The sequence below is a fragment of the Tenrec ecaudatus genome, chromosome 10 (assembly GCF_050624435.1).
Source record: "Tenrec ecaudatus isolate mTenEca1 chromosome 10, mTenEca1.hap1, whole genome shotgun sequence".
NCBI classification, from domain to species: Eukaryota; Metazoa; Chordata; class Mammalia; order Afrosoricida; family Tenrecidae; genus Tenrec; species Tenrec ecaudatus.
Window position 1 is genome coordinate 137,932,742 of NC_134539.1, and position 25,318 is coordinate 137,958,059.

At 49.1% G+C, this 25,318-nt stretch overlaps 1 protein-coding gene across 2 annotated transcripts in view; it reads right to left on the minus strand.

The window, feature by feature from the left end:
- EZH1 (enhancer of zeste 1 polycomb repressive complex 2 subunit) overlaps positions 1-25,318 on the minus strand; it is a 29,573-nt gene that overhangs the window by 3,249 nt on the left and 1,006 nt on the right. The window contains exons 2-17 of one of the 2 annotated variants that reach the window (XM_075561871.1): positions 16,010-16,098; positions 15,404-15,532; positions 15,141-15,242; positions 13,980-14,099; positions 12,347-12,467; positions 10,578-10,754; positions 9,617-9,719; positions 8,982-9,145; positions 8,576-8,667; positions 6,256-6,436; positions 5,884-6,080; positions 3,872-3,963; positions 2,956-2,996; positions 2,319-2,444; positions 1,203-1,381; positions 342-437 (exon numbers count right to left, since the gene is read on the minus strand). In XM_075561871.1, the coding sequence (XP_075417986.1) occupies positions 342-437; positions 1,203-1,381; positions 2,319-2,444; positions 2,956-2,996; positions 3,872-3,963; positions 5,884-6,080; positions 6,256-6,436; positions 8,576-8,667; positions 8,982-9,145; positions 9,617-9,719; positions 10,578-10,754; positions 12,347-12,467; positions 13,980-14,099; positions 15,141-15,242; positions 15,404-15,520 (1,908 nt within the window). In that variant the 5' untranslated portion in view covers positions 15,521-15,532; positions 16,010-16,098. Of the gene's footprint in view, positions 1-341; positions 438-1,202; positions 1,382-2,318; positions 2,445-2,955; positions 2,997-3,871; positions 3,964-5,883; positions 6,081-6,255; positions 6,437-8,575; positions 8,668-8,981; positions 9,146-9,616; positions 9,720-10,577; positions 10,755-12,346; positions 12,468-13,979; positions 14,100-15,113; positions 15,243-15,403; positions 15,533-16,009; positions 16,099-25,318 lie in introns of both variants that reach the window. The other variant, XM_075561870.1, reaches the window with a different exon arrangement.

A 25,318-nucleotide genomic window follows, 5' to 3' on the forward strand; every position in this document is an offset into this window, starting at 1 on the left:
ACGGGGCGCTTACTAAACATCATGCCAAGACTCCTGAGTGAGAGAGCCCCCCTCTGTCCACCAGCTCAGGAGTCAGGGGCTTCGGTCCCACTCCCCACCTGGACTGACAAGTGTTCAGGCTGAAGAGAGCCCTTCCCCTCCTGCCTCCTTGTGTGGGCTGAGCTGCCAGAGAACTGATTAGCAGTGGTTTGTACCGGGAAAGCAGAGAGTTCTGTGGGACCCTCCAGAACAGCCACATGAGAACACAGCTGAGTTATTTAGAGATGAACTGCCAGCACTGGGCCCTCAGAAACTCAGGGTTTCCATCAGTACCCCACTGTGGGCAAACCCAGAGCACTCACCTCACCACAATATTCAGAAATGAATTCATTCTTCTGCACAGACTCCTTAATGAAGGTGCCCCATCCGGCCACATCTGAGGGGGCCAGCAGCAGGTGCTGGGGGAGAGGAAGCCAGACCTCAGAACTCAGCCCTCAGCCTGAGGACTGCAGAGTCTGGGAGGGAGGGGGTATGCGTGCCGTGTAGGCATGGGCCGGGTGGGAAAAACGAGCAACTGTTAGGAGGATCTGTTATATGAGCCCCTAATAAAATGTTAAAAAAAAAAAAGAGGATCTGAAAACAGAAAAAGGGCAAAGTCATTCTGCTCTGGTGTGTGTGTGAAGCGGGGGCACGGGGGGGTTGGAAGAAACGTGGCACCTGACTCTAGATTCAGGGCCCTCCCTGAGCTAAGTCTGTGGGAATTCATTTGCTCTCTGTGAAGGACAGACAGACCACGTCCGACACTCCCTGCTCCTCTCTGACTTGCCAGCTCTGGGGGCCGGGGGCTTTGCAGTGTCCGTCAAGACCTGAGCCCTTGACAGAGTACGAGTGTCACTGAGGGTGTGCTGGGTGCCTCTGTATGCAGAGGGGGCCCAGGGGGCCCAGTGGTCGCATGCTCAGTGGCTCAGCGAGGGGCAGCAGTGGGAGCCCACCCACCAGCCACCTGGTGGGAGAAAGACACACGTGGCAGTCTGCTTCTGCACAGATTCCAGCCTTGGAGAACCCCGTGGGCACTGCTGCCCTGCCTACAGGGCCACTCTCGGTCGGCTTTCTGGTCGGGGTCCTCCTGCCAGGCCTCTGGGGGACCTGTGGGAAGGTAACATGCTCGGGGCCACTCCTCCCCACCTCGGACTCTGGGCCAGAGCCCGGAACAGGGCCCTCACCTTCTTGAGGCCACGCTGGATGCTGCAGTTCTTACAGGAAACCACCTTGCAGTCCCAGTGCTCTGAGGCCCCGCAGGTGAGACACAGGTCGGGGTCACACTCCCGCACGGCCAGGTAGCACGGACACTGCTTGGTGTTGCACTGGGTTTTGCAGCGGCAGCCCGGGAAGCGGTTCTGGCCTGGGGAGAGAAGCAGGCTAAGCTGGGGCTGGCAGGACGCAGGACCGCGGCGAAGTCACTGTCCCTCATCCAAGGATGCTCGGCAGAGCAGGACAGAGCGCTCCTTCCCTGCCATCACCCCCCCCAGGGTCCTCCCCCCCCCCCTGCCCAGTGTGGCCGAAGTAGAGAAAGTTGTCTCTGAAGGAGGCATGTTCCTAAGAAATTCCCCAACAACAACCAACAATCAGCCCTCATCTCTGTGGTGGACTTTTGAAAGGAGGTGGGCTGTGGTCCAGAGAAAAGAAAATCAGGGTTTTTCACTGGTAAGTCTTCCCCATCAGAGAGAGTGTCATTCTGAGAACAAAACACATCCGCTCTGTGAGCGCCCTCCTCCCTCCACCCTCTGCTGTGGCCAAGATCAGTATCTGCTCTGCGCTAGAAAATATTTACACAACTGCTTGGGCACCCGGTTCTGCAAGCCCTGGGTGCCACCAAGCTGCTGAGCCTTTCTTTGTATGGAAGGGCTGGTGGAAGAAACAGTAAGAGAAAAGCCCTGTGAGCTTCTACCTGTCTCTAGAGATATCAAGCACTTCTCCCATTAAAACTGAACTAAAATAGGCTAGAATTGTAACCTAAAAGAAAAATATAAACCACTCCTTTAAGTCAGTTTTTAAAAAGAGATTTTCTGCAGAGAGAGACTATATTTTTAGTTAAGGAAAAAGATTTTCATGTTTTCTAATTTTTCTCCGGGATGTAAACCTGGGGAAAAGATTAGAATTGTAAGCAAAAAGGTTTGGTTTTGTTTCTGATGTTGCCGCGTCGAAAGTGTCTTGTTTCCTCTGTTGAATTTCTGAAAGGCAGCACAGAAATGAGCTGAGGTCCAACACAGCTGGGGGTGCGAGGAGAAGGGAAGGCCCGCTGATCTGGGAAACGGTCGGGGGAAATACAGAACGCTTACAGTCCGGGTTACACTGGCAGAACTTCTCACAGAAGTTCTGAGTCATGATGCAGGGGCAGCTGCTGTCACAGGGCCGCTCTGGGTGGTCGCAGGGCTGGTAGTTGTACACCTGGGTGGAAGAGTTATCTAGGAGAGAGCAGAAGAGCCTGGAGGCTGCCTGGAAGATGTTCGCTAGCGGCCCTCCCTCCCAGTGGCCGCCTGTCCCCTGTTCAGAGGAGGCTGGCTCTAGCAGCTTGCTCACATCGTCAGGCCCGAAGTGAGAAGACACCTTAGCGGCTGCTACTTCACAGGCTACTCTGGGAGAAGGGGCTGGGGGTGGGGGGAGTGGAACGGCTGCATGTGAGTAGAGTGGGAAGGGGGCCCAAGAAGACAGGGCAGCTGTCGTAAACATTCGATGAGGCCCCGAATGTGCTAAATGGCATCCTGGGAGAGCTAGTGACCACAAGGCCCCTAGCTCTGCCTCCCCAAAGGTCTCGGCTGCAGGAGGGAGCTGAGCTGTTCTTGGCTGCTGCAGGGAAACCCGCAGTGGGTGGAAGCAGCTTGGGGTCAGCCAGGGCAGCTGCAGGTGGAGCGGAGGGGTGGCTGCCAGGCTGAGCCCTCACTGGGAACTGCCCGAGAAGACCCTGGTGAAACGCACCTTTCTTCAGCTGAATCTTCCGGCAGTGCGCAGCCCACAGCCTGGAAAAGAAACAGGATGCTCTGGGTCACGGCCCTCGGGAGCTTTGCCCAGGTGGGTCTGTGACAGCGTGAGCGGCTGTGGGGTTGGTGTTCTGAGGCTGGAGTAGATCACCCTCACATCCCTTCACAGGAGAGGCCCTTACTCTGGAAGCAGTGCCCTTACCCAGGTGGCTTACGGGGCAAGATTTAAACTCAACAGGCCACAAGACAGACAGGAACACGCAACAGCAGGCACACAGCAGCAAAGCTACAACTGCTTCGTCCCCCTCCCTCGCTCGCTCGGTGGAGGTGGGGCTGCTAAGATCCTTTACAGGGAGAGGTAAGAAGTCCTCTCAGGAGCCTTCTCTGAGTGAAGGAAGGTAGGAGGGGAAAGCAACAGGACCGTCCTCTGGCTCAGGCACTGGAACCAGCTCCTCCCTCTGAAAGGTCCTAGCTATTAGAGAACCCGGTCGGGCCAGCCGCCACCACCATTCCCAAGGCTCAGGCAGGGAAAGCGCGGACAGGGCTATTGTGCAACGAGAGAGGAAAGTGACAAACGCAGGCCAAGAAACCCCCTCGCCAGCGTGGGGAAGTGGGCACCCAACAGCTAACAAGGAGGGAGCAGGCCCACGGGGCGGGGCTAGGGATGCACATGGAAACCAGACACACTGTGCGGGGTCCACAGCATCTCAGGGTGTGTGATGCCGGGCACAGGTCCCCAGGGAGCATGGAGGACGGCCCTCAGTTATGTAATGCTCAACGGATGGACACCACATGGTCTCGGGCAATGGTTAGGAGGGAGGCAGATGTGAAGGTCAAGGGAAAGTCAGAGCACAAGGAACTGCACTGTCACAAAAAGCCCTTTGTCCCCCCTCGCACCCGCCCCACCCGCTTGCCTGTGCTTTCTCTTCTTCTTCTGCGAGGGGTTCATGAGCTCATCTGTCGGCAGCTTCAGGATGAGGGATTCTTTGACTGCAAACTGAAACACCTGCAAGACAAATCCAACAGGACCTGTCACTTCTCCAGTGAGGTGGTCCGGAGACACCAGCCAGCCAGGTGTTGGCTGGATGGGCTTGGAGGGTTCTGGGGAGCTCCCAGGCAGTTGAGGGGGCAGTTCCTGACTTGGGGCACAGCACCATGTTCTCTGATCAGTGGCTTTAACCTGCTCTTTACACCGAACCACAAACCGGCTGCCCCGGCCTCTCCCCAACAGGAGCTGCCTCTTTGGCAGGGCAACTTTGTGTAACTTGTGTGCCTGAGTTTAAGACCCGTGATGCTGTGGGTTAGGCAAGGGCTGCGTGAGTCCACTGACATTGGGCTTGGTCTGGCTTCATGGTCAGTGAGTCTGAGATAACTGGATGGCGAGTGAGTTCAGTTGTTAGAGAGAGGTTGTGTGCTAGGCTGCTAACAGCAAGGTCAGCAGTTCAAACCCACCAGCCAGTCCACACGAGAAAGAGGCGGCTTTCTATTCCAGTAAGGAGCTGTGGTCTTGGAAACTCACCGGGCTAATTCTACTCTGCCTTATAGGGTTGCTATGAGTCAGCATCAATTCACAGCAGTGATTGTTTTGTTTTTCCCCTTGGTGTGTGATGGGTTACACAGGAGAAAAACAGGGATTTCTAATGCTGTCAATAGTTACAGTCTTGGAAATTCACTGGGAATTTCTCCCCTGTCCTATAGGGTCACTTTGAGTCAGCAGCTACTCGATGGTGGTGAGCTTGGGTTTGGTAACAGGTTACACAATGGGCATCTAACGGTAAGGTCAGCAGTTGGAAGCCACCGCCAGCTCCATGGGACAGAGAGGTGGCTTCTGCTCCTGCTGAGAGCTACAGCCTCAGTAACCCACAGAGCGGGCCTAGCCTGACCTCAGGGACACGGAGTGAGAACCCACCCCAGAGCACAGAGGGACCTACCTCCTCGGTGCTCTAAGCACTCGCTCCCTCTGTCTGTGTAAATCTGTCAGCTCCACTCAGCTGAGTGGGACAGCACCTCAGAAAGGCTGGTTCCCCCTTCCTGTCGTGAGCTTTCCTCTTTTGGTTCTGGGCCTCTTCCCGACTCTGTGAAAACCCTAAACTCTCTTCCCAGGCATGCATGTGTGCACACACACGCACACACACCTGCACACAAATACATGGACTTGTAGGTGAAGAATGTACGCCTGTGAGCTCCAGAACAAAAGCAAAGACACTTCAACTCGTGGGGTTTTTTGTTTTTTTTCCCACTTGTTTTAAGCAAAGGACTCATGAAGGAGGGGCCACTGGGCGACCTCCAGAGAGCAGGGAAGCATGCAAACAGAGCTCAAGCCCGGGGGGGCCTTTGTTGTACACCACTCCCCGTCCCTGCTCCCCACCCTCAGAGGCTGCCATCAAAGTCTGTGTCTCCCGACGGCTGAGTGAGAAGTGTCAGACCCAGGACCAGCCACTAGGGGTGGTAATGAGAGACCCAGCGATGGGAAACTGGCCACTCGAGCCACTGAGGAGGGAGGCCCCTGATGGGGGAGCAGCAGCTGTAGCAGCTGCAGCGGGCAGAGGGTTCTGAAAAAGAAGACCCAGAGAGGATCTGGGAGTCCTTTCAAGCAAAGGAGTGAACACTGAGAAAGAACAGCAAGAACCAACATAATAATAAAAACAGCAGCAGCTTCAAGTGTAGAAAGCTCCAGCCGGGTTAGCTGGCACTCGGACAAAGGAATAAAAATTCACCAAGGAGGAGAGCAGCTGCCTGAACCTTGATGGGCCTGGTGTCTGCAGAGAGCCCCGTGCTTGGGGGACCCACTCCATGGCCCTGACACACAGACTCACACAGGACCGAAGCTTAAACGACCTCTCTGCTGACACGCGGCCGTCATGCTGGCCAAGGACAGACCAGTGGGGGGAGGGCCCGGGTGCCTGCTGGCTGCTCTCAGACATACCTGCTTGCACGTCTTGGTCCCCAGGAGCCTGGCAATTGAACAGAAGTTGTTGAAGTAGGTACCATGGAAGACGCGAAAAAGAGATTCTTCAGCCCCGGTCCATTCCACGGGCTCCAGGGGCGCTTCCACGACACAGAGCTGGGCTGGGGCAGGGCTTGCCTTCTGTTTCGTGGGGGTCTGACAGCGAGAGTTAGCCTCTGGGGAAAACATAGAGGAACAGAACAAGGTGGAAGGTAATCGTCACTCGTTCGCCACACGCGCCGTCGGGCTTCATTCGACTCGACAGGCAGGTTTTCACAGGTAATGTCATAAAGTGTCAGGCAGAATGTCCTTAGACGGCAAGGCACGGGTCTTTGTTTCTGCTCACTGTACCTGAAGAACTGGAGGCCCAGTCATTGCCCGTGTCCCTGTCACTGTCCCCTTCTTTAGTCTCGGCCACAGCAGACGCAGACGTGTTCGAGCAAGAAGCACTGACCACGTGGTGCCGGCGCCGGCGCCGCCCCGAGCACTTGGAGCGAGGGTTGTGGAGCATGGCGTACTCCTTGGCTCCTTCCTGCAATGGACACGGTACAGACAGCACACGGGGGCAGGCCCCGTGTCGCCCTGCTGATCTCAGCATCGCAAACCTTCATTTCCCTCAGCACCTGTGCTAAGCCCAATGCTACTGTCCGAGCTCCCCCTCCCCCTCCCCCCACCGTCCACCAAAAAAAAAGGCTCTAAGATGTACGGCTCTCCCTCAAAGAGCTATCTTAGACTCTCTGAAGAGATACAGCGTGTGCATCTTCCAGCTCGGAGTGAGCGGAGCCTTAAGTCCATGTGCACGTTGGCGGTTTTGAATGTGAGTACCTGTTCCCACCGGCGGGGGAAGGAGGCCCAGAGAGCAGAGGGAACCTGCTGCGGGTAGAGGGCGGATTGTTCCGACCAGGGCTTCTGAGTCCCGAGCAATTGCCCTTGACACTCCTATCACACTGCTTCGGGCTCCACAGGACACTGGACGTTCTCTGACTGTGTACAACATCACCACTTACACCAGCTGCCAGGGGTGGAACTTCAGTGAGCACTGGACACTTTATAGCCATGGCTCTACTTCCTCTTTTTACACCACATAGCTTCAGTAGCTAACTTGATCTCTATCTTCTCATCAGACTTGGTTCCCAATGATTTCTAGCTGTTTTGAAAACTATGCCCAATTGTAAAGGCTAGGAGTTAGTCATTATAGGGGTATGCAGAATAACCCACTGCCGGCTCTAAAGGAAATTCCAGAGACGTTCCAAAGGTAATTGAGTCCGGAAGTAAAGAACCCGAGATCACTTCTAATCAAGTATCTTCTAACCTGGAATGCCTAACGTAACTATAACTGAGGCCCCAGTTAATTTCTGCTGTTGCTGTCGGGTGCAAGCCCGCCTGGTCCTGCACCGTTCTCTCTCTCCTCGTGTCTGGGCGGCTGTGGCTGCACCGGTGTCACTCCGTCTCCTTGACAGGTTCCCCTTTCCACTGACCCTCGACTGTCCCAAGCACAATGTCCTTTTCCAGGACTTCTCTCTCCTGAGAACATGTCCAAAATATTTGAGGCAAAGCGTCACCCTCCTTGCTTCTAAGCAGAATTTTGGCGGTACTTCTTCCAAGACAGATTTGTTTGTTTTCCAAGGCTCTTTGGCAGCACCCTAACTGAAATGAATTGCTACTTCTTCGGACTTCCTTATTCGCTGTCAACCTTCACGCGCACAGGAGGCGACTAGAACACCACGGCACACCTCAGTCCCTCAAAGTGACCTCCTTGCTAGCTCGCCACGTTTGAGAGAGGGGCCCAATGCAACATGCCACTTGCTTTCTTGGCGGCTGCTTCCATGAGCATGGATCATAGATCCAAGCAAGATGAAACCCTTGACGGCTCCACTCTTTCGTCTATCGGGATGTTGTCTAGTGGTCTTCACACAGAGGTGCAGACTGTCCTGACGGCTGCGATCATGGGTCTTCAACAGCAGGTGCTTCAGGTCCGCCTCACTTTCCGCAAGCGAGCCAGGCCGTGCCACCTGCATACCGCCCGTTCCTAACCAGCCTTCCGTCAGCCTTCACACAGCCCAGCTTCCGGGGTCCTGGTTCAGCCACGAAGACGACTCCCAAGGCGCCTGACTTCACAGGTTCGAGGTGCCTTTCTGTTGTCTCTAACCTACTGCACAGAAAATGGAGCTCTGTCTTTGCTGAGTCTGCACTCTCCATTCCCTTCCAGCTCTCAGTGAACGGCCTCCTTCAGTTGCCCAGACACAGGTAAGGTGCCTCATAAGGTTGGAGGTCTGTCCTTCGGGGATTCGTCTATGGGACTGATCACCTCACAATACGACATCAGCACCTGGATGTGGTATTTTCCTATGGTTTGTGCGCACACTGAAAGACAGTCATGAAAAGGGACACACACACACACACCCCCGACTGGAGTCCTCACGACAGTGTCGACTCTCCCATCTGGAGAACAAAGCCTTTGGTGATCATGCCACAACGACAGTCCCACCGCCCCAGTGTCTGGGGCCCTCCCCTCCCTACAAGCAGAAGGCATGTTTTATTTGTAATTTCTGTCCTTAAACAGCCTTGCACTCAATCGCTTGGCTCCTGTTCCCACGGGCAGACATCCCAGGACCACTTCCTGCACCATTTTCAACAGAGCTGGCAATGCTAGGGCAGCTTAGGGACGTACCAGCAAGAGGAAGCAGTCTGCCCCACACGGCTCTGGTTCAATCTTGATCTCTTTGTTCTTGCGTTTGTACACATTAGGGGTGGCGTGAAAAGCTGGAAAACACAGACGGCCGTGTTTCCAGTGGTCCATCCACTGGATGGGTGGGGCGGGCACGTGCTGGACGGGGGAGCTACGGCCGGAGTTAGTCTGAGATCAACAGCTATCCACGGGGCTCACAGCAGCTCAACACAAAGCGGGGAGGCCGCGAGGGCAGCGCGAACTCGGCGAGTGAAACGAGAACTGGCCTTCCGTAAAGCCATCGTCCGGCCAGAAGCCAAGCGCTCTAAATGACAGACGGGGACTAAGGGGAGGAGATGGGCCGAGGAGGAGAAGGGAGGTGGCATCCCCACCCAGGGGCCCCACTCACGGTGAAGGAAGCAGTCGTACTTAAAGCAGCGGCGGCAGAAAAGCGTGTGAAAGGAGTGCAGAGACTGCTCCCGCTGCACAGATTTGGCGTTGGGGCCGTCGATGTTGGGCGTGCACTGAGGGGGCAGTGCGTTGGGGTCTGACATCTCCGTTAGCTCTCGGTACCTGTTCAAGAAGAGAGGGAAGCGTTCCTTCCAGGGGAATGTCTGCACACCGAGTACCGAGCGCCTCGAGGTGGTCTGCCAACGTAGGACGGGTGCTTGTCACCCGTGGTGGACGAAGGACGGAGGAACAAGTAAGTGGACACACCTCTGCGATTACGCTGGGCGTTTGCCTACAGAGAAGGGGAACTCGGGCGTGGGGAAGAAGGGGGAATCTTGCATAAGGATGATGTTAGACGGACTCTCGGGGAAAGTGGCGGAAGAAAAGTCCTCTGTCAGACTGAGAGTAAGAGTGACCCTTACGTAGGAAGAGGCGTTTAGAAGTCAGCAAGGAAGTAAAACATAATCAGAGGAACAAGCAAATCATAATGCGCTTACCACAAGGGCTTCTTATTAACAGCAACAACAAATCAGCTTGAAGAAAAGCTACGCCCGAGTACCCTGTAAATGGCCCGAGTGGGACGGCTCTGCCTACCTCTCCTTCATGTCGTCCGGGACCCCGTTCTCAGGGAACATGGAGGCGATGGCACTGAAGATCATGTCATTTGGGAACTGTTTCTTGGAGCTCTTTTTGTTGCCTGAATGGAAGATGACAGAAAGCTCACGCGTGCTCTCGTCAGAGCAAACAAGGCCGCTTTCCTGCATCCCCTCTTGCCACTGCGTTTTGACGACAGCTGCTGCCATCAGCCTGACCACTGACCACTGGGGCATACCTAAAGGTCAATGCTACCTGCACGTGGCCCACGTTGCCACCAGGAAAGGAGAAAGCCAGAGTTGTCTACTGTTAGCAATTAAAGCCACAGTCCAAATTAGACTCTGGAGACAGGTGAAAACAGGGAAGACCTGAATCTTGAAGAATCCCATCATAATGTTGATACGGAAGAAGAAAACTGATATAATTATGCTGTACCTATAAGTGAAAGTCTAGAGAAACGCGTCTCCCTGGAAAAGATGATTTAACACGAAAAGCCAAACCCCACTCCCTCTAGTTGCTTCCAACTCACAGTGCCCGACATAACGTTTCCGAGGCTTTAAATCTTTATGGGAATGGACAGCCTCATTCTTCTCAAGAGGCTGGTGGGCTTGCATGTGTGCATGTGTGACGTACAGGAGAAAACGCAACAAAAGGTTACTGCTGGTGTGCCTCGTTGGGAGGATTAAAGCGAACTTTAATTTCTCCTTTGCAGTTTTTCATGCTTTCTACACACATTGCTTTTGTAACCGGAACAACAGTGACTGCGTTCAGCTACTTTCTTCTCAGCTAGGTTACAACTGTCTCGCGCTCTCCGTGACCGTGTTTCCCTTTGAACTGGGCCAAGGAGAAGGAGAAGCACCCAATCCCTAACGGAGCAAGTAGCCCTCCTTGTTTTCCGCTCGTCCTGCACCCTGTCTACGCCGGGGGGGGGGGCGGGGGGGGGGGAAGCGGTGCTGCTTGCCTTCGATGGCGTGTCGTTTTCGCTTTCTGGTGACCGGCAGGTCTCCTTTGCTGTCGTCTTGCTTCCCATCAGAGGGGTCATTGTGCCCTTCCTCCTCCTCATCCGAGTACTGATTCAGGGCATCTACCAACTCCAGGAAAACGGCATCACTGATCAGGACGGACCCAGGGATCATTTCTGCACCAGGAAGATCAGAGGAGTGAGTGGTGCTCCTCCCGGGGCCCGCGGATACTTCTAGGAAGGCTGGCTAGCTAACACATTTTCCAGATAGGTAACATATTTAAATTCTTCTCTGGACAATCAGAGGGCTGGCTCCTGCAAGTGCAGCCGTCCAGCTGGGTAAAGCAGGCCTGATGAAATCCAGTTACAGCCTGACGAGGGCGGTTTACTTGCTCAGCGGCAAACAAACCCTGGATTTATGGTCAGAAACCTCGCAGCAGGGTGCAAACAGCCACAAGTGGGAACAGGTAGGAACTCAAATTTAAAAGCCCACATTTCACTGGGACCTTATAGCTGATGAGTCAGTAGCGACTTTTGGAACTTTTTCTTGAAGACCACACTAGTCATTTCTTTCAACACCAGGGGGAGCTGTGGACCCGTACTGCATGTCAGCAGCATCCCAGAGCACCTACAGGGTGTCTGCCGAGCAGAAGGGGCTGTTGACTTAAACCTCGAGTCTCCCCCATTCCCCACTTCCTGTACACTGACAGCCTTTCCCAAAGCGACAATAAATCCCAGGCGACTTGCTACTATTCAGACACTGGAAGCAACTGGAGAACTCCAAGGATGCCAGTATCAAGCCAGTATGATGGAGGTTCCGTTCTTCGAGGGGAATACGGCAGCTTACTGAACATTTTGCTCACGGAACTTTCTCTCTGGCCACGGACGACTATTATCACCCGTTTAAAACTCTTTAAAAAATTAACTGGAATAATCTTAATATACAAATGTAACGCACAGCCAGACGAGGACATTAGAAATTCCTCAGCGCGCACCCCGAGGCAGGCAGGGGCCCTGGTGGCTGCAGAATGGGCTACGAACCAGCTGCCAAGCAAAGGACCAGCAATCCCCGAGGGGGACTGACTTGCTGGCAGGTTTAGGTCTGTTCTGGAGCCAAAGGGCAGCAGTGGAGAGCATGACGGCAATGGACCAAAGACAAGACACTACATTCATGGCTGTCTTTTCATCTCACATTCCACATTTTCAACCACAGTAAAAAACAAAAACAAAAAACATGGATTATCTATTACTATGTGCACATTAACAGCATATGTCTGGGCAGACACCAACGCGGAAGTGAGGGGGGAGCAGGGAGGGAGGGAAAATGAGGAGCTGGTGCCAGGGGCTTAGGTGGAGAGCAAATGTTTTGAGAATGATGAGGGCAATGAATGTACAGATGTGCTTGACACAATGGATGGATGTCTGGATTGTGGTAAGAGTTGTATGAGCCCCTAATAAAATGATTCCAAAAAATAGAAAATTCTAATTAAGAAAACAAAGCAAAACAAACAAACGCGGAAGTGAGAGGCGAAGCAGTTGTGGCTGTGCTGGTGAGGACGCCCTGCCCTGTGGCGGGGCCGCGTTAGCGCGACAGCTATGCAACGATGTCAGCTGGCCGTACGTAATGAGGTGGCTGCGCTGCAGTTCCTAAGATGATGTGGGCATCCTCCATTTTCACACAGTGTTGCCTGACAGTCTGGCCTTGGGCGCCGAGCCATTTAGGTAAGTGTGTTCTAACAGGTTGCTCCCCAAGGGCCCAGCGCCAATACCTTCTTCGCCATGGACCTTGCCCTCATAATTATTGATCAGCTCTTCAATGAAAGTTTCATCTTCTTCTTTCACCTCATCTCCCATGTATGGGATATTACACAAGACGGTCTCATCCTCCACCTGAAAGAAAACCAGATGTGGTCCATTCATTCTATGAGGCCACTGCACATTTCCTCTTTCCTAGGTAATGGGTTCTTGGCTGTGCCAACGTTGCTTCTTGATTTACCGAAAATGCCGTTTTCTACATTGTAAAGACTGGCTATTTTGTTTTGTCAACAAAATCTCAAATGGAAGGGGGAAAAAAGAGTTTAATTATTTGATGATTCTAGCAACCAAAAGTTGAGCTCGATACTAATAATAGTATCTCCACTAACACTTGGAATCTGATGGCCTGTTTCTTTTCAACATTGCTCCACCTTTAACCTCATCTTGTCTCTATTAAACATGATTGTAAGCAAAGTATGAATATCATCTAAACAACGGTCTAAAAAGCCGTACATTCTTTTATCATGATCCTTATCCCTCTGACTTAATATAGCCATTGTATCACTGCATAGTTCAATCACGTCAAGCAGAACGGATGGCTGCTGCCACAGTCAGTTCCCAGACATTCATTTTCCGCAGGACTCCGTGACGGCGTCTCCTTTTAACCCCGACCACTGTACTCCGCTCCCCGGAATGCCTTCTTCTACTTGCTGTCCCTACAGGTTCATTTTAATTATTCTCATAAGTAGACAAATAAACGACAGAGAATGGCAAGATTTATAATATAACTAGAATATTTAGAAGAGACACAAGGCAACGATGGTAATTCTGGGTGTTTTATAAATAGGCTAAGACTAACCTGTCCAATAGTTAAAAATTATAACTCACGTCAATTACTCTCAATGGGGACCTAAAGTCAAATGCAGGACGGGCTACAGATATTTTCCTGATATAAATAATAGTAGAGGATTCCCTCACCGCACACACCCACTTCAGTTTATCAGAGAACACAATCACTCTCAAATCCCCAAGTATCAAGTAGAATTACTACACTGAAATTGTGTACCGAGAAGAGATGCTATATCCTCTTTCAGTCCGCATGATAAGCACTGGCCGTACTTAGAGAGCACGGATTATCCGAACCACAAACAACCGCAGTGGGAACCAGCATGATACAGTAATTGTAGATCCACGTGCCCCTTTGTTATCTCAGTTGTTTTCCTGTCATCTGTCTCTAGGGTGTTCAGAAAGGACTGTCTCATCAGCAGGTGGATGATTTAGACGGGCTGATACAGATAGGATTTAATTCTACAGGATGTCCCACACTGGCCAAGGCAGTCAGTGAAAATTAGAGTTCCGCCCAAATCTCTGTCATTTAGAAAAGAACCAGCGTCAACTCAGAAGTTCACTTCAGAGAATACCAAATCTCAACAAGTTAGCATGTTTTGCAATATATATGTATGAATATATTTTGTTGTTGTTGAATTTTGCAATAAATGTAAATTATATATATATATATATATATATATATATATATCCATTACAAAAGCCTCCTCCCCTCCATGTCCAACGTTGCTCAAGAGGCTGACATGTGCTTGGAAATGGGAGCATCCGAGCTGTAACCACCATCATTGTTTCCGTGCCTACCATGAAGTTCTGCTGGAGAGGGGACCACGAGTACATGATGGGGACCAACGCAACTGTGTTCAGGGACCTCATTAACATATGCTGGCTTGCAAATCCGGGGAACATGCTCTCGATGGCACACTGAAAAGAGAAGCAGCAACAACAGACACGAGAAGGCAAGCTTGTAACCCAAGAGGGAATTGTAGTTTCCTCCCAAAATGAGCCCTGTCGTTTTCTAATTCTTGCATATTTATAAGCTTGAGGTTCTGGGACAGTTTGCTCCAAAAAAGGAAGCGTGAGGCTGTAAACCTGTGGGAAGCAGGAGGTGTGTCTTGTTACCTGCAGATCTGGTACAGAAGACCCCTAGTGGCACAGGGGTTAAGCACTGGGCTACTCACGGAGAGGTCAGTGATTTAAACCTGTCAGATGTGAAAGGTGAGGTGGGAATCACAGGCTTGGAAACCTTATGGAGCAAGTTCTACCCCGTCCTACAGGATGACCTTGAGTCGGCACTGTCCCGACGGCGACAGGTATGGTTTCAAGTTTTCTGTCAGTGCCTGCTATTGCGACTCCACTGCGGCTCATTCAGTCTCAAACTGCTGCTCTCCGTGGGGCAGGCGCAAAAGCAGAGGGCCTCGGAAAGGCCTGGGCGATGAGGGGGAGATGAGGGTGCTTTCCTGAGGGTATCAACTTGAATCCAGTGGACACCACTCAGTCGCACAGGAGATGGCCATAGTACAGAGGGACGCAAAATCATTCGGAGAAAGAGAGGTGCCTTATGCTTTGGGAAGGACAATTACACTTAATATACTATCTGCTTTTTAGTATTTGAAAGTAGTTATTTTTAAAAGAAACTAGAATGCTCTTTTTATATGGACCACAAGGGCTACACTCTTCATCAGTATGCCAGGCCCTCCTTTCCCGGCAGCGAAGAACCTAGGAGACCAAGCCAGGCACTAAAGAGGTGGCTGCGGAGCTTGGGCACAGGGCTCAGGGCAGTAGGTGGTCAAGGTCTGGTGTTTCCTGTGACAGGCTCATGATTATACTGACTGGGAAGGGAACAGACAAAAGACTATTCTTAGGATTTCAGCAGCTAATTCTTCGCAACTTTGACCCCAGGAAGAGAGCACGGCTGAGCTGAAGCCCCACGAGTACCTTTTTGAGGAAAGGATGCCCACTCACAGGCTTCATCAGCTGAACAGGTTGGACCCGAAGCTTCTTCCATTCTTCATTGAGGATCTGAGTTTTTTCTTGAACTTTTGCAAAATTGGCGACATACAGAGCCTGGCAAAGCCAAGAAAAGACTGTTAAGATTTCACAGCAAGAGTTACAAAAACAACTAAAATTAACAAAGCAGGTGGAGTGCGTTCCAACCATTACACACTGAATCAATATACTACATAGTTACAATGTACAACCTTTCACTTGGAACTTGTATTTTGTACCTTTGCACCCATATTGGCCTGAAGTCGTTTAAGTTGTCGAAGTCGCATGTATTCAGATTTAACTTTCCTTTTCCAGTAAGTGATACATTTGGAAGTTGGGGCATTTTGAATATCCATTCTGCGGCAAATCTGGGAGTAACACAGAGAGGAGAAAACAACGACATTGTATTGCTCGGAAATAAAACCCTCCTCAATTACAAATAAACACGGCCAACCATTTCTACTACACATCTTTATAGAAATATAAATCTATGGTTTTAATAACTTTTAAATGGGAAAAATTTTTTTTCATGTAACTCCTGCTTCAATTACCAGGAAGCTTAATGTCTGCCCTCCTGTAGTGCTGTCCTTTAAACACAGCCCTCACAGGATTCTCTCACAGCTTTGAAGAACCTGGACTATTTGGAACCGTAGAGAAATGTCCCGCACCAAGGACGCAAACATGCAGACCCACTCCCCACCACTCTGCTGACCAACTGATCCCTCACCTCCGAGCAGCGGCAAGACATAGGAAACATCACCCTGCGCCTCATCTTTCCTCGGGATCTTTCATGAAGCTTCAGAGTCGTAAAGAAAGAAGTATTTATTGTAACCAGCTCTACCTACCTCACAGAACGCAAGGGGAAGCTTCAGGTTTTGTGCTGCGTCTCGTCTTCAGAGGCACGGCGAGACACAAGGGGAAAGCCAAGGTTCAGCTTTTAAGAAGGGAAGAGAGCGGGGTGTGATTACATCAGTGGCATACCTCGGAGCCTGATACCCCGAATGCTGCCCCAGTACTAGGAAGATCTCATCAGACCCCAATCTTCGTGGATGCACTTGGGAACGACAGTGCTTTACTTTATTAAATAATCTCCATCTAGTCCTGGGCGCAACATACACTTCCACAGTTACCAAGAGCGCAGTGCTTTTCTGATCCAGGTTCTACGACCGAGTCACCGGTTATTTGAGAGAATGAGCAAGCAGGTCAGAAATACCACAAAATCCACAGGTGTTTGCACTCTGCATGAATTATTTAGGTTTCTTACAGAACTAGCTCAATTTGTTTCACCCAGTAGTTTAAATTCTGAAAGCATTACAAGGAGCTTTGAAGAGGCAGAGACTGAAAATGAAACAAAAGTTTCCGATGTTTATGAAATTTCCGCCAACATACTTTCTTCTTTTGGAGTTTTAATATTATATTTCTTCTGAAAATATAATTCTTAAAATATATAATTATTTAAAAATAATTTTATTAGGGGCTCATACAACTCTTGTCACAATCCAAACATACATCAATTGTGTAAAGCACAGTTGTACATTCATTGCCCTCATCATTCTCAAAACATTTGCTCTCCACTTAAGCCCCTGGCACCAGGTCCTCATTTTTCCCCTCTCTCATGAGCCCTTGATAATTTATAAATTATTTTGTCATATCTTGCACTGTCCCGACGTCTCCCTTCACCCATTTTTCTGTTGTCCGTCCCCCAGGGAGGAGGTCACATGTAGATCCTTGTAATCAGTTCCCTCTTTCAACCCACTCTCCCTCTACCCTCCCAGTATTGCCTCACACAACTGGTCCTGAAGGGATCATCCACCCTGGATTCCCTGTGTTTCCAGTTCCTATCTACACCACTGTACATCCTCTGGTCTAGCCAGATTTGTAAGGTAGAATTGGGATCATGATAGTGGGGGAGGAGGAAGCATTTAGGAACTAGAGGAAAGTGGTATGTTTCATCTTTGCTACACTGCACCCTGACTGGCTCATCTCCTCCCTGAGACCCTTCTGCAAGGGCATCTCCAGTGGCTTACAAATGGGCTTTGAGTTTCCACTCCGTACTAACCCCCTCATTCACTATAAGATTTTTTGTTCTGATGATGCCTGATACCTAATCCCTTCAACACCTCATGATCACACAGGCTGATATGCTTCTTCCATGTGGACTTTGTTGCTTCTGAGCTAGATGGCCACTTGTTTACCTTCAAGCCTTTAAGACCACAGACACTATCTCTTTTGATAGCCGGGTACCATCAGCTTTCTTCGCCACATTTGCTTATGCACCCGAAAATATAATTCTTAAAGTAGCTGTTTTCCCTCAAAGAAATGACAGTGTAGATGAGGAGAAAGGCACAATTCCCTCACCAGCACATCTGGGCCACAACCAGGTCCTGATCCTAATACCCCAGGCAGCCGGATTTTCAAAGGTCATGACCCAAATATTTCCTTTGAAGAAGGGAATGGGCCCCTGTGAAGCTGTCCTTAGAGGGTGATAGTGGGAAGGGCAAGGCAGCAGACAGGTTCATGGGGTTTCCTATTAACCCAAACAAGCAATGCCAGCGCTTAGAACACAGAGCTCCCTGGAGTTCCACATGACCACCAGGAAAGGGCGGGAACAATCCACTCCAAGGACTTGAAACCCCAATTGCTCAAGGGGATTTAAAACAAATTGAGCAAGCCCACATTTCTTCCCTCAAAGTCACACCACCCCTTTTATCCTACTTGTCTGAAATACTTCACAGAGTGCCAACAAGAGGGGCTGTGTTTCTCAGTGACACCACGTCAGAGCAGACAGCACACGCTGTGCCTAAGGAGGGGGCTGCTCCTGCCATTTCAGCCCTGCTCCAGAAAATGCAAGTGAGCTTGAAGGGCGTCCCTCCACACGCCATCCTGCCGAGCCGCCCATGTCACAGAGCCAGTGGTTGACCATTCCCCAGACATCCGATCGCCTTTAAAGATAGATGGTGACGCCCTTTCATTCCACTCTCATTCTCTTTGGAGCTCAGTCCCCCCTTTTGAAATAAATAGTAAGCTTAGCCTACTGGTCCATCCATTTTAAACTGGTGATCAAGTAATAGAAAAAACATTTAATTCAGCTGGTGTGTGTGTGTGTGTGTGTGTTGCTCAGAGAAGGTGGTCACAGAGAAATAACAATATTTTACTTCAAGGAATTACAATTGAAGTGTGGTCTACATTCTGTGAAAAGATGGTAGTCATACCACAATACTCCAACAATGAATAGTATCATTTCTAATTTTAATCAAGTGTTTCATCTGGCCAGGAGCGCACACATGCACATCAACATGCCACTGAGCTTCAAGGGATAACATTGTAACATAAGCCACATTTCCCGTTTACATTAACGTGATACTTGGCTCTCATGTCCACGAGCCAACATTGATTGCACTTGGCCTCTGAACGGCTCTTCTGTGTCTCTGAAAGTTTATTTGGCAGTTGGTCAGTTCCCACAGGGGCAAAAGGCAGATGAAACACACTGTTTGGAACAGATACGACTGATTCAGCACCTGAAACACAGCTGAACCCTAACAAACAACAATCACTTCAAAGTTTAAAGAAATTGTCGTGAGAGCTACAGTCACAAGCACGGGCTTGGTTCATTCATCTTGGGCACGCAGAAAACACTTCACTTCTCCATCTATTCTTTGGTTACTTCCATGTGCAAGGCAGCAGTTCCCTTTCAGTTAGAACGAAGCTAGTGCTTAAGAACCTCTCATTACATTCACTTATACACTGAAAACAAAAGCCAGAACATAGGCTGTCTTGGTTGAGAAATTTAAAACTGAATCTTTATGTAACTCTCACAACTCAATACCAAGATGACAATTCAATAAAAAAAGTGGGAGAAAATTTTGAACAGACATATCACACACACACACACACAAAATTTAGCAATGGCAAATAAGCCTCTAAAAAGATGTTCAGCATCATTACTCAGTAAGTCCCCCTCCCTGCTCCCCCCACACCAAATACCAAATAAAGCCCAGCTGCCTTCCAGTCAGTGTGACTGACTCATGGAGACCCACGTGCTTCACAGCTGAAGCGCGCTCCACAGGCTCCAGGGCCGCAGTCACCTCTGCGGAGATGACGGATAGCACCTCTGTCGATGCTGTCAGGTGCTGCCGAGTCAGGTCAGCCTCATAGGCACGCCGTGTACACCAAAAAGAAGCACCGCTCTGTCTTGTGCTGGAGTGCCTTTGGGTGGGCTTTAGTCCCTTCCCACAGCCAAATGTTTAGCGTTAACTGCCGTCCTTAATGAGGGAAACAGAAATGGAAGCATATGCAGTACCATTACACATCCTGTTGCGGGCTACGGAGCTCACCGGGTTAGGTGCCCTTGAGATGGTGCCAGCTCTCCAGGCCCTGTGCACAACGGAACCAAACACTGCCTGTCCCTCTCCAGCCTCACAATTGTTATGCTGCGCCCACTGCGGTTGACCCTGGTTCCAAACCCCTCTCCTTGACGGCCTTCCTCTTTTTCCAGGGCCTTCTTTTTCCCTATGATGTCGTTTTCCAGGGACTGGTCTCTTCTGATGCCAGTTCTTCTTCATGCAGTCCCACTCGGTGATCCTTCGGGACAGAGCAGAATTGCCCCCAAAGGGCTTCCAAGGCTACAGCTCACTGTGGGGGCATCCTGCCAGGTCTTTTCTCCCAGGGGGCAGCAGCTGGGAGCTCACCTTCCCGACACCATCGCTGGAGACAAAGTGGGTGCATAAGCCAGTGTGGTGAAGGAAGCTGATGGTGCCTGGCTATCAAAAGACAGCATCTGGGGTCTTAAAGACGTGAAGGTAAACAAGCAGCCATCTAGCTGAGAAGCCCACATGGAAGAAGCACACCAGCCTGTGTGATCACGAGGTATTGATGGCATCAGGTATCAGGCATCATCAGAACAAAAAAATCCTATCATTGTGAATGAGGGGGAGGGTGGAGTGGAGACCCAAAGCCCATCTGTAGGCAACTGGACCTCCCCTTACAGAAGGGTCTTAGGGAGGAGACAAACCAGTCAGGGTGCAGTACAGTAACAATGAAACATACATTCCTCTAGTTTTTAACACCCCCCTCCCACTATCATGATCCCAATTCTATCTTACAAATCCGGTTAGACTAGAGGATGTACACTGGTACAGATAGGAACTAGAAACACAGGGAATCCAGGGCGGATGATCCCTTCAGGACCAGTGGGAGGGTGGAGGGAAGATGGTGGAAAGGGGGAACTGATTACAAGGATCTACATAGAACCTCCTCCTTGGTAGATGGGTAACAGAAAAGTGGGTGAAGGGAGACGTCAGACAGTGTAAGACATGACTAAATAATAATAATTTATAAATTATCAAGGGTTCCTGAGAGAGGAGGGTGGGGAGGGAGGGGGAAAATGAGGAGCTGATACCAAGGGCTCAAGCAGAAAGCAAATGTTTAAAAATGATGATGGCAACAAATGTACAAATGTGCTTAACACAATGGATGGATGGATGGATTGTGATAAGAGTTGGACGAGTCCCCAATAAAATGATTTAAAAAATAAATAAAGACAAATCTATTACCCCCAAAAAACAAAAAAATGATGATGGCAACAGATGTACAAATGTGCTTGACATAGTGAGCATATGTACGGATTATGTTAAAAGCTGTACAAGCCCCCAATAAAATGATTTTTTTTTTAAAGAATAGAGCCTTACTAACAGGAACCTGTGACCCTGCATTCTCACTTAAATAAAAGAACAGTGTTCTTTTCTATGGCTGCTTCATTAAGAGGACAACTGCACAAGACCAGAGTCGGCAGATAAAAATCAAAGCAGGACTGTTTTCCTGAGACCCAAAGGAAAAGGACAATACTGATGCGGGAGAGTTCCTTAAACTAGTCTCCTTGGCTGCTTCTGTACAACACAGCACAGAGCTTAGTACTTATTGGCTGCTTATTACCATTCAATGAAAGCAAGACTTTGAATGTGTCCTTTTTGAATTAAAGTATCAGGACACATGTGTGAGAGAATAAAAATACACCACAGAAATTAAATTCACGGCATTCAGGTCCCAATTGATGACCAACTGATAGACTAAAGAGAGAGTAGGGAACTCAACAGTCAGTTTGAACAAAAAAAAATGTTTTAAGGGGATGGAGTGTTTGGGGACTTCCAGGAATGGAGGTATGTCCTTGTTTTTCTTCTTTGATCTTTAGTTTAACTTTCTCATGTGAGAATGCAATGTGTTTTTAATGTTCCTGCCTCAAACCTTTTTGGGAAGTCCCTGGTGGTGAAGGACTAAGTTGTCTGTGTCATCTTGGCTACGATTCTCATTCCCTAACTTTCCTCCTTGGCATGACCTGATGTAAACCCCAATCTCTAGGTGGTAAGTGAGGTACAATTAGAGGGCGTTATAATGATGTACAGATTAACCTGTATCTTGAGTCAATCTCTTTTGAGATATGAAAGATGTGAAACAAGCTAACAGTGATCAGAGGTACCTGACTACCACCAAAACAGAGGAGTCTGGGGAGAAGCAAATCCTTTGGACCCAAGGTCCCTCTGCTGAGGATCTCCTAGACACAGGGAAGAAAGCTTGCCGCCAAGACACATCGTTATCTCCAAGCAATCCTGGATGTGAAGAGGCGCTCCCCTAAACGGAAAGAGAACGCCGCCTCTGCTGAGCAGGTATTCTGAATATGGACTCCGTCAGCCACGGGACCAATGGTGAGGATGGCACAGGACCAGGCAATATTTCTCACTCTGTTGCCCATAGGGTGGATATGAGTCAAAGGTACCTGAGAACTAAACAACACACTAAGAGAATAAATGTATGTTGTGAAAGCCAGCCACAGGTGCTATATTTCTGTTATAGCCACACTAGATGACTCAGACACTAGTGAACAAAGCAAGAAGAAACGTTACATTTGGTCCAAGCCTGAAATACAAAAGCCAACCTTGAATGAAACGAATTGCTACATATTTCCTATGAGGCACAAATCATCAGCAACAAGTGCTGCTCCCAGGACTCAGGCGGCCGGCTTCAGAACTCACGAATTAAACAGATAAAATAACATTTAAAAAGAAAAGTAAAGTATGAGAACTCAAAGGCAAAAGAAACAAGTTTGACTATGTTTTCTTAACTTTCTTTCTCTCAAGTTTTCTGTAATGTATATAACATGCTCCTTGTTATATACATTACAGAAGTAACACCTCAGTAACAAATCTATGTACATTTGTGTTCACTGTAGCACTCTGCACAACAGCAAGAAGATGGAAACAATCTAAATGCCCAGGGTGGGAGAATGGATATTCTCCTACTCACACATAACAGAATAGTATGTATCACTCAAGAATGATGACGAAACTGTAAACACCTCAAGACATGGACAGACGTGGAGGACACTGTGCTGACTGAAGTTGGCCAATCACAAAAGGGCAAATATTGTATGAGATTACTGATGTGTGCGTGTGGGCGGGGGGTGTGATGGGGAGAGGATTAAGATAAAAAACAGATTTTGGAGGACAGCACTAGAAGACATTAGCCCGGAGCGAGTGGTGGGCCTGTCCAGACCATACTGGAATAAACTAACAGGGAAGGAGGGAGAGAGAACGAGCTCATTATGGTCCACCAAACAGGGGATGACATTCCTAGCGCTACAGGGGACAGCACTGGAGACACTGTATGGAAAGCGTGCCTGTCTGCCCACACACAGTGGGGTGAAACGCAAAGGGAGCAAAGTAGCCAAGTCCCCAAGGAATCATGAAAATAGACTTCTGACTCCAGGGACAGGGCTTGGCTCCTCATCAGACCTGATTGGAAAATACTCATAAGGGTCACCAGGCATACCTGGTATTGGTTATTAATTTTGTATTTATTTCACTCTATGTCTATCTAAATAAGAAAGAAAGGATGAACAATCCCAAGGAGAAAACAATGGACATGGGCATGGGAGAGGAGGAGGAGGGAGGGGGAGTGGGGAGCCAACAACTCAGGGATAAGGGAACAAAAGATCTAAAATTGATGGCTTGGAGGGTGTAGAATGCCTGGTGGGGTTTGATCAAGTGCAATGTATTCGAGAGGAATTACTGAGAGCCGAATGGAGGGTGAGCATGATAGTGGGACAGGAGGAAGGTAAAAGGAGATAGAGGAAAGACGTAGGAGGCAAAAGCTATTTATAGAGGAACAGCTATAGGCATGTATATGTAAATATATTAATTTATAATGAAAGGGATAGAGGTCAATGTTTACATATTTATATATTAAGTATTAAGATAGCAGATAGAATTTGAGCTTCTACTCAAGGCCTCCCTAAACACAAGAACACTTTGTTCTAATAACCTGGCACTCTTTGATACTCACCTTCCTGACGGGATCACTGAAGACAAAATGGGTGCAAAAGCAAAAGTGGCAAAGAAAGCTGATGGTGCCCAATTATCAAAAGATATAGCATCTGGGGTCTTACAGTCTTGAAATTAAACAGGTAGCCATCTAGCAGGGAAGCAAATAATCCCACATGGAAAAAGCACACCAGTTTGTGTGATTGTGAGGTGTCTACAGGATGAGGTATCAAAAGATCCATAACAAGCAATTATATCGATGCAAAAGAGAGGGAGTTGGAGTGGAAACCTAAAGCCCATCTGTAGATAATTGGACATCCCCTCACAGAACGGTCACACAACGGTCACACGGAAGGGATGATTCAACCAGGGTGCAGTATAGCACCGACAAAACACACATCATTCCTCTAGTTCCTGAATGCTTCCTCCCCCAACCACCATGACCCAGTTCTACCTTACAAATCCAGCTAACGGGAGTACACACATTGGTACAGATAAGAGCTCTGGACACATTGAATTCAGGACAGATAAAACCCTCAGGAACAGTAGTGGGAGTAGGGATATCATGAAGGTAGGAGGATGGGGAAGGGGGAGGAGAACCCATCACAAGGTTGGATATACAGCCCACCCCCCAGGGGGATGAATAACAGAAATGTGGGTGAAGGAGGAAAACGGACAGCATAAGATACAAATAACAATAATAATATATAAGTGATGAAGGATTCAGGGGGGGGGCAGTAAAAAGAGGAGCTGATACCAAGGGCTCAAGTAGAAAGAAAATGTTTTGGAAATGTTGATAGCAACATATATACAAGAGTGTTTAATACAATTGAGTGACGGATGGTTATAAGACTTATAAGAGCCCCTAATAAAATAATTAATAACCATTTTAACAATCGGTTGCCTTTCCCAACAAGCAAGAAGAAACAAGCCTTTGCTGGTTACCAGGGGAGGGAGGACAGAGAAGCAATGGGCTAGACTAGGGTAGCTAGGTGCTAACTTGGGTGAAGGACTAAGACAATCTTCAAAAAGAGGGAGATGGGGGGAAAAGGAGGATGGAAACAGGGCAAGCCAGGGAGAGGGTTGCTAAGTTGTTTAAATCATTGCATGTGACAATGATGATCTGATAAGGAAACCCCCACCTCATTCACAGTAGGAAGCTTTTTTCAAAAGTCTTTGAGGGAATAAAAAATTCACTTTTCATTCCAGGCTTCTTTATTTTAGCACTGCTTCCTTGAACACTAGAGCACAGGAAGCCCCCCATTGAAGAGGTCCTTCACACCTCAGGGAGAAAGCTGGACCTTAGCATCAAGTTCCCCATTGGCCTATAGTGCTCTACCAGATAGTGACAAGATCTAGGGCTCCTGACTCCTAGTCTCAGTGCCCTGGTGCCCAGTGTCCCTTCCCCTCATTCAAAACAAACACACACACACAGTCTGGAGCTGTGGCAGGAATGGTTTTCGGTGGTTAGGGTACATGTGTGAATAAAACAAGCACCCCCCCCTTGGGGAGTTATAATTCACACTGTGTTACACCCACTCAGCAACAATGGTGTGATTACATTTGTATAGATGGTCTTTTCCTCCATTACAAACATGTTTATAAAACAACAACAGTGCTTATTTCCTCACACACATTCTTTGTAAGGAAGCTCATTTTTATCGATGTCAAACCCTCCCAGTGCTAGAGATTCCAAGGGTGAAGAGACAGGGTCTCTCAGGAACCAATAGTGGAGTGAGCACCTTCTCAGGTTGGACACTTTTTTTTTTTTTGGATGGGGGGGGGGATTGTTTTCTTCAAAGACATCCTGACAGCCAACGTGGAGGAAGTGACCCACGCTTT